We start from the raw sequence: 8,063 nt of genomic DNA on the forward strand, positions 1-8,063 counted from the left end.
CAAGACCATAATAAAATCTGCCCCAGAAGGTCTAATAAATGGTCACAGATTTGTGTAGATTTTGTGTTTCACGCAAATTTCAGGCAAACTGCCAATCAGGGTTAACGAGATTACTGAATGCACCTTGATTCTTCCCCAAAATTTTCAAATATGCAGCTTTTATTATGAACATTAAAAATAAGTCACTTACAGTTTCAATTATAAAATTGATTTTAAGTGGTCTTACTTCGGCACTCTTCCGGCAAACAGCTGACGATCGATCGCCGGCCAGAAGTGGTGGCATACGTGTAACCGGGGTTGGGGTAATCCCCTTTAGTGAACTCCATACACAGGTATTTGTACTCCCCGCATCCCAGATCTTCCATCGGAAAGTTGGTCCGGAGGTCTGTAAACTCCAGTGGTCCTCCGCCGTCGGGCAGTGTCTTGGCCTGGTTGGAGGCATCAAGGATCTGGGTGCGTTCCCCGAGGCGCACGCCCGAGCCGTTCATGCTGCGACTGCCAAACATGTTCATCTTCCACAGGCCGGTGCCCTGTACTGATGGACTGTCGGAGGTTGCGGACACCGTGGCGTCGATCGTCAACGGAGCTGGTACCCCGTATTGCATGGGGCCTACCTCACGAGACCAACTCATGTCAGAGAAGGTGACACCTGTACATAAAGTGAGTGAAGTAAACATTGGTTTTTTTTTTTTTCAATTTCATATTCAAACAATATGTGCTTCACAATAAAACAATGTTTTTGTCTTTCATTTTCGACGGCTGCTCTCGGTTATCATTCTACTTTTTTCCGGTGAATCGCTTTTTACCAACTTTTCAAAAACTGCTCCGTACAGTTTTTCTGACACAAAATTGCAAAAGTAATGGTTTTTTTAGCTATAATGGCTGATAATACAGCTTAGCAGGCAAATCCAAGGTTCTCACTTGATAAACAAGGATTTTTATTTGCTCCCTCAAGTAAAAGATATGACAGTCAAATGTCCAAACTCACCCTTGCAGTTTTCCAGCGGCGAGCAGCCAGTCAGAGCTCTCTGGTTGGGCACTCCCTCAAACTCGAAGGACGAGTACTCCTTACTGGGCTGGGCATCCTTGTTCTTGTTGAATTTGGCACAGATGTACTTGGCGTCACTGCAAGACTTTCCAGTCAGATCAAAGCTGTAGCTGATGTCGTTGATGTTGAAGACGCCTGTGGAATCCTTGACCAGGGACTGTGAGCGCTGCTCGGGGGTCAGTATCCTCTCTTGCATGGTTCCACGCAGGGGCCGGGAACCGTCCATCTCGCTACTCAGCCACATGTTGGTTGTCCATAGGTTCTCACCATCAACGCCGGTAGTCTCTTGGGTATTTACGTAGCTCACACCGAGATCCACTTGAACCGTGTTGGGGTTGCCCTCCTTGACTACGGTATTCTCACGTATTCTGGGGCTGACATTGTCAACTTGAACGACTGCTCCGCCTGGACAAAAAATTCAACGGTAAACTCTGTTAGGTAATCAGCTACAAAATTATTAATGAGATATAAACTGAAGTAATAATTCATTCATGAAATGTTGTTACATGTAGGCCTCTGAAAATCTTTACAAGAGGCGCAATGCATCGTAAAATGCCTGAAACCAGGTTCTTAATACACATCACAACTGTTGACATTCTAAACTCAAGACAACAAGTTAGGAAAACTTTCTCCCACGTAAGTAACAAATTTGATAAATTGATTGAAAAACCTTTGCAATCTTCAATTGGACTGCATCCGGTCAACACATCTTCACTGGGCCTGGCCTCAAAGTGGAATTCCAGAAAGGATTTCTCCACCTCCGGATTCTCCCCCTTCATGAACTTGGCGCAGAGATAGCGGGCCTCGTCGCAGGTCAGGTCCGACATGTCCACCTGGTAACGGATGTCGTTGATGTTGAAGTTTGTGGAGGCAGAGCCTTGTTTCTTGAGGTCCTGGGACTGTTGGCCTTCTGTTAGGACTTGCTCCACCAGGGTGCCAGGGAGCTGGACCGCGCCATCCTCCTGACTGCTCATCCACATGGAGGACTTCCACAGGCCTTGGCCAGCGACGCTGGTTGTCTCTCTGGTGTTGGCGTACAGCACGTCTAGGTTGACTGACAGATCGTTCTCCGCTCGACCTTCTTGGATGGACTGAGAGCCGGGAAGCACCGGTGTCACCTGATTCACAGTTACATCTCAAGAAAACAACAAAAGAAAAAGTATGAAATTATAACAATATGTACGGCGATCATGTAGAACTTTACAGGCCCCCCTTTAGTTTCGATCATTAGAGTCAAGGATTTTTTTTTTCCATTCAAAAATGACCTTTTCAACCTCAATCCAACAATTTATTATTATACCTTTTTTTTGGTTTCTTTTATTTTTGTGTTGCGTTTTGTTGCAGTCATCGTCATTTTACCCCCAAATTTTCCTCAAAAATTTGAATCCCTGCCCTCTTTCTATGACGTACCTGCGCCAACCCTGGGCAACAGCCAGTCAACTTTCGAAGTTGTGATGCCTTTTCGAGCATTGGCCTTTAAAAATGTTGATTGGTCAATTGGCCACCTTGTTTTTGTAAAAGGACAATGGGCTATTGAAGACCAAATAGAAGGCCCATGCTGAATGGTCAGAATCTGGAGGTCAAGACACTGTCTTGTTTTGCATAATTAATTGCTAAATCTGCGCACATACCATAGACGCTTGCTCTGCAAGGGGCTATTCCATAGACCAACTTGAGTCTTGAGCAAGTTTTGTTTTGTGGCCTAAATCTAGTCCGCAAATTTGGGACTCTCAATTCTGTGTACGAGAGTCCCAAAACTTAAGGTATTAAAACATGCAATACAAGCAAATAGACTTGCGTTTGAAACAACCAGTCTAGCTAACACGCATACGGCATCAGTGAACTGAACTGAGCCAAAAGAAACATGTGGCAGGAACTGGGAACTAGTCTCTATTTACTACACATTTCTCCATAGTCAGCCACCCGACTAATGACGCTGAATGGAGAGGCCAGTCTTTTCAAATAGTTGGACTATGGTTGGACATGTACCAGTCTAGTCTTTAGCCTCATTTTTGAAATCACTTGACATCCCCCTCATATGTGCAAAATATTGAAAAGAAATGTCTCCTTAAAAAATTAAATAGAGTTTGCATAATTTGTTGGTGAAATACTACGGACCTTTCCTTTGCCCAATGGAATTTTCGGAGAAATTTGCTGGCTAAAGCATTGAGTACAGTTGGCTTAATTTAGTTTTACACGTTTCAGAGCACTTCAGGTCCCATTGAAGCCTATATCCCCCCCCCAAAAAAAAGTCCAGCTTACTGTAGGGGCATGCTTTGCAGCATTCTCCAGGAAACTTGATGGGTTCTCGGCACGAGACAGGCTGGCAGGACTCAAACTTGCATTCGAGGGTGGAGTTGGTACAGGTACAGGCGGAACATTCACTCATCTTGTAGGTTTCACCGTGGAAGGATATCCTGTCGTTGTTGTCCTTACACGGCAAGTCGCTTGGGTATCCTCCAGGGCCAGCTCCAGGGTCAGCTACAGAACCAAACGAAATTGGACGAGTTTTAGCTTCGGTTCAGAAGTCGTTTCATGAAATATCCGGGGTAAAGTTCAGGACGGGTGTATCTGCAACAGGCTTATTGTATCAGGTATAAGTGGTTGGATTCTGAGCAACTTCGTTGGAATTTTATAAATTTAGTAGTTTTCATATAACACCCAAGTAAATCCTTGTCATTTGATTGGAGGATTGTAGGTCACGCGGCATTCGTTAATCGAACCATTGCATGGCCTGCGTCATAGGCATGGGTGTCGCCAGGATTTTTTTCTAGAGGGGGGCAAAACAAATTTTTCCCCCCAAAATTCCTGTATTTCTCAACATATTCTCGATTTATCACTTTTTAGGGGGGGGCAGGGACATTTTGCCCCCCCCCCCCAACTCATTAAGTTTACACCACTATGACTTCGCGCCTCTTTTTCTTTTTTCTCTTTTTTTTTTTTGGCTTTTCCGGGGGGAGGGGGGGGGGAGGAGGGGCAAGCGCCCCCCTTGCCCCCCCCCCCTCGCGACACCCATGGTCTTAGGCCGTGCATTTTGGTTCCTTTCATCAAGCATTTTCGTTCCATCCCTTTTGATCAATTGCAAGCTCGCGCACGCTAGACCAAAGATCATAATAGGCCACGCATAGATGCGCAGCGGCGCAATGTGATCTTTGCACCAGACCACATCCATGCGTTTTATACAGCAGTACAAAACTTGCCTTTGAAGCGGATGCACTTACGAGCTAAACTTGCCTTGCAGATTTGTTCGCATTGTTTTAAGAACTAACAGTATTAACTTTCATATTGTTAATGTTTTGACTTTTAAACCGTTGTTAACTTTGAATAAACTGAAAGAAAAAAAAGTGGATGCAAGAATACCATTTTGTCAATTTTGTTTGTTCTCATATATTCAACCCCCCCCCCCCCCATTTGAATGACAAAGATCTACCTGGAAGTTAATAAAGCAAATAATGAATGTTTTGCATTCCTGCAAAGGAGAGAATTTTCATTCGTTGAAAGATGGAATGTTCCATTCAACTCGCTTCAATCAATTTGGCATTGAATCAAGGGCAAGTGAATTACATTCAAGTTACTGGCTATTGACTTGTTCGAAAAGAGGTCATTTTTAGGTCAGAATTGATGTCTGAATTAAATCAAGGACATTTGGTTAATTGTCTTCGCTATAGGGTGAATAAAGTTAGCATTATCTTGTTTGTAGGTTGAAAAAAAAAGCCTAGCCCTCTCCATGTCATAAAAATTGTAAAGGGAACAAAATTGTCCCAACTTTCAAGACTCTCTAACAGATGTGTGCACACATCCATAAAAATGAGTTCTTATAAAAAAAAATATTAAAACAAAATTAAAACAAAAATTAGGTCTTGACCTACACTTGTGCATCAAGCAGCGAAAATTCTACTAGACTCTTGGTTTGTTGCACCGATCTTTTTTTTTTTACAAATTGGAACAATTTTGGGGTGATTCCCTGAACTCATTTTTTCATATTGCTACATTTGGTTTATGGCTGCTGACTGTAACAAGGTTCATATCAAATGAAGGACGACTGAAAATATTCAAAATAGAGGGTATGCACGGCCGTTTTCCCACAGTAAACTTATATGGAGATTTGACCTCAGTTAGGTCGTGCATCTCTCTACAGCCTCCGATGATGTCATATGCATGGACCTTATTAAAATAACTGTTTGGTTAGGGAAGGGTTTCTTTTGATTCCTTCCATCCTAAATAAATACAGCAGCAGCTGGCAAAATGTTGTTGAAAACAACAATTTCTCAAAGCTGGGTATTGCTGATTTCCATCATTCCATGCAACAAAATGTTAATCGTAAATATTGTAAAAATTGATCAAAACACGTCTCATGAGATCCCTGATTATACATTGTTTCCCCCCCCCCCCCAAGAAAAAAAAATTTAAATTAATAAAATTAAATCTGAGAACAATTAAGCTAATCTTTCTCTGACTTTGTATTAAAAAACTATTGGTCATATTTGTAGTTTGTATTCACAACAAATTTGCATAGTTTTTTTACATATCCGACCTGTGACATCTTTTACATTTGAATCTTACTTTCTTAACATTTTCTTTTTACAGTCAAGGGCGGATCCAGGGGGGGGGCCAAAGGGGGCCATGGCCCCCCCCCCCCCAAAAAAAACTAAACCAATTTTTTTTTTTTATGTGACATCGCAATAAAGGCAGGCAATGAGTACACCACCATCTTTTCCTAAAAAAAACATTGGTTAAAGTGGTCAGAAATTGCCTCAGATCGCACTACAGAGCATCAAGAATCCAAAAAATTTTCGCGGCCCTTAAGCGGGCCCCGAACCCCACGCCATAATTTTTTGGACCCACTTTTTTGGGGGACCTAAAATTTGTTTGGCCCCCCCAAAAAAAATTGTGTTCTGGATCCGCCCTTGTTTACAGTACATATTCCGATTGAGATTTAGTATCAAATATAAGTATAAACTTAGATATTGTCCAATTTTCCATCATTCATAAATTTGATTTCTTGTCCCAAAAATATATGAACCATTTTAATTTGATGGTACATGATATGTTCCCAACAGGCATATTTGTTTTCATAATTAAGATATTCAAGACTGATAATTCCTCCAAAAAAAAAGATTAGGCTGAGGATTTAAAAATTTATATTTTCAAGTGGGTATAATTTTATTAATAACAAATGCATATTTTATGTGGACAACATGTTAGTTTCTCTTTACCATAAATATTCTCTGTCAGCTTATTTGTTGAATTAGAGTACCTTGAGAAAAAGTCTCTCAATCTTTTTCCCACACTAACAAAAAACATAAATTACCATGGCTACAATTACATATTATTACCCCCCCCTTGCCTTGATGTCAACTATAAGTCTGAGCTCTTTCCAGCCTGTTTAAGCATTTGCTCTTCACACCTTCCAAGATAATTTTACTTGCCAGAAACAGTGTGAGATCTCCCAGCATGAAAGCCATGATCAATCATAACAACAGCCCTTTCCTTTATTATGAAACTTTTGGGGGAAGGGAGGGGCGTAAAATTCTACTCAAAGTAGGAAAACAAAACCACATGAGTTTCTGGTGAATAAGTTATATGCAGGCACGCAACTGGGAAATCACAAAAAAGGGCAAACTTTTCCCAGACTTTGCACAGAGTTTTTCTATTTTCAATGGCACACATGAGAAGTAAAAAAAAGAGGAAATCAGTTGATCCGAGGAAAAGTTGCATGCCTGTATATTATGTTAATTTCAAACCAAAACACACCTCAACTATAGGCAGGAAAACTATTCTGTTTGGAATATTATTCCACACACAAAAAAATTGCAAATAAGCAACTCTGTAAATTTTTTTCCAATTCCAAGGCAGACTGTGTTGCAAGGCCTGCAATGCTGAACGTGTCTTGCTGACATATGCAGTTTTTTTTTCTCGATATCTGTAGGTGACCTTAAGTGCACCATGAACTGTGCAGCTAGTGAGGGGGTCAACTTTAGGTACAGGGTAGGGTGAAAAAAAAACCCAAGGTATTTGTTTGCAAAAGATCGACTTAAAGGGATGGTTGTCTCGGTACATTATTCATATCTAAAACTGTATTCTGAATACAAGTTTCAAAAATCAGTAAGCAAAATAAAACCTCAATAAAGAATTGTGTAAGGTAAATCATGTAAATGCATCATTTTACTATCCATTTGTTCACATAAAGCACATACAAAATAGCTTGTCAAGTGGCTCAATAAAATCATCTATCAGTTTAACTTCAAGTGAGAAAAACAAGTCAGAAAATACAACTGTTGTACAATTGAAGTAGGACGATGATAAAGTTCAGTTATCCCAAAATACTTGACAAAAGACCACAATGTAAGATTGAGACATTTAAAGGTAAACTTTTTTTTTGAATGAACTTCATCCAATTGGAAATATGAGAAAAAAAAAACAGAATGAATCGAGCCCTTTGGCATCCGACTTACAGGTGCTGTCAGATGATGACGATTCAGAAGATGATACCTTTGAGTTTGATGATGAAGACTGGGCGTCGGTTCTCGTCGCGCACAAGACGGCCAAACAGAGTACAAGTAAACCCCACCGGGGGCGGGGCTTGGGGCCCACAAAGCTATACATGCTTCTTATCATGTACAATCTTTGTGCAGCATAAAAAAAAACAAGCCGCAGACAACTTTGCACCAGTTGGCCTACAAGATACACAGGGACTGCTGTACACCTCAAGCCTAGGCGATGGCTTGCAGTGGGCTACTGGGGCTCAATCAGCAGGTGTACGCCACTGGCCTTTTAAGGGGCTATTATGGGATGGAGGGCCACACTCAGGGGGGGTAGGAGCTTCAGCCAATCGGAAGGCTCCGTAGCTCCTGCTGTCTCGGCATCAGGAGTCTTAGCAGTAACTGAGAGGGAGAGCTTGGTGGTGTGAGCCGGCAACTCACTCAGGGGAGGACACCCAACTTATAATACCGCTCCTTGGTGAAATCCATTTTTTTTTCTGGCTCTCTTATTAAATCTCTGAAGTTTGAGGCAT

At 41.5% G+C, this 8,063-nt stretch overlaps 1 protein-coding gene across 1 annotated transcript in view; it reads right to left on the reverse strand.

The window, feature by feature from the left end:
- LOC119729864 (collagen alpha-2(I) chain-like) overlaps nt 1-7,808 on the reverse strand; it is a 56,360-nt gene extending 48,552 nt beyond the window's left edge. The window contains exons 1-5 of the mRNA XM_038202657.1: nt 7,504-7,808; nt 3,311-3,529; nt 1,719-2,183; nt 989-1,453; nt 227-649 (exon numbers count right to left, since the gene is read on the reverse strand). Coding sequence (XP_038058585.1) covers nt 227-649; nt 989-1,453; nt 1,719-2,183; nt 3,311-3,529; nt 7,504-7,666 — 1,735 coding nt within the window. The 5' untranslated portion in view covers nt 7,667-7,808. The remainder of the gene's footprint in view (nt 1-226; nt 650-988; nt 1,454-1,718; nt 2,184-3,310; nt 3,530-7,503) is intronic.
- Nucleotides 7,809-8,063: the final 255 nt, after the last annotated feature.

This window comes from Patiria miniata, unplaced genomic scaffold (genome assembly GCF_015706575.1).
Source record: "Patiria miniata isolate m_02_andy unplaced genomic scaffold, ASM1570657v1 HiC_scaffold_21, whole genome shotgun sequence".
Taxonomy (NCBI): domain Eukaryota; kingdom Metazoa; phylum Echinodermata; class Asteroidea; order Valvatida; family Asterinidae; genus Patiria; species Patiria miniata.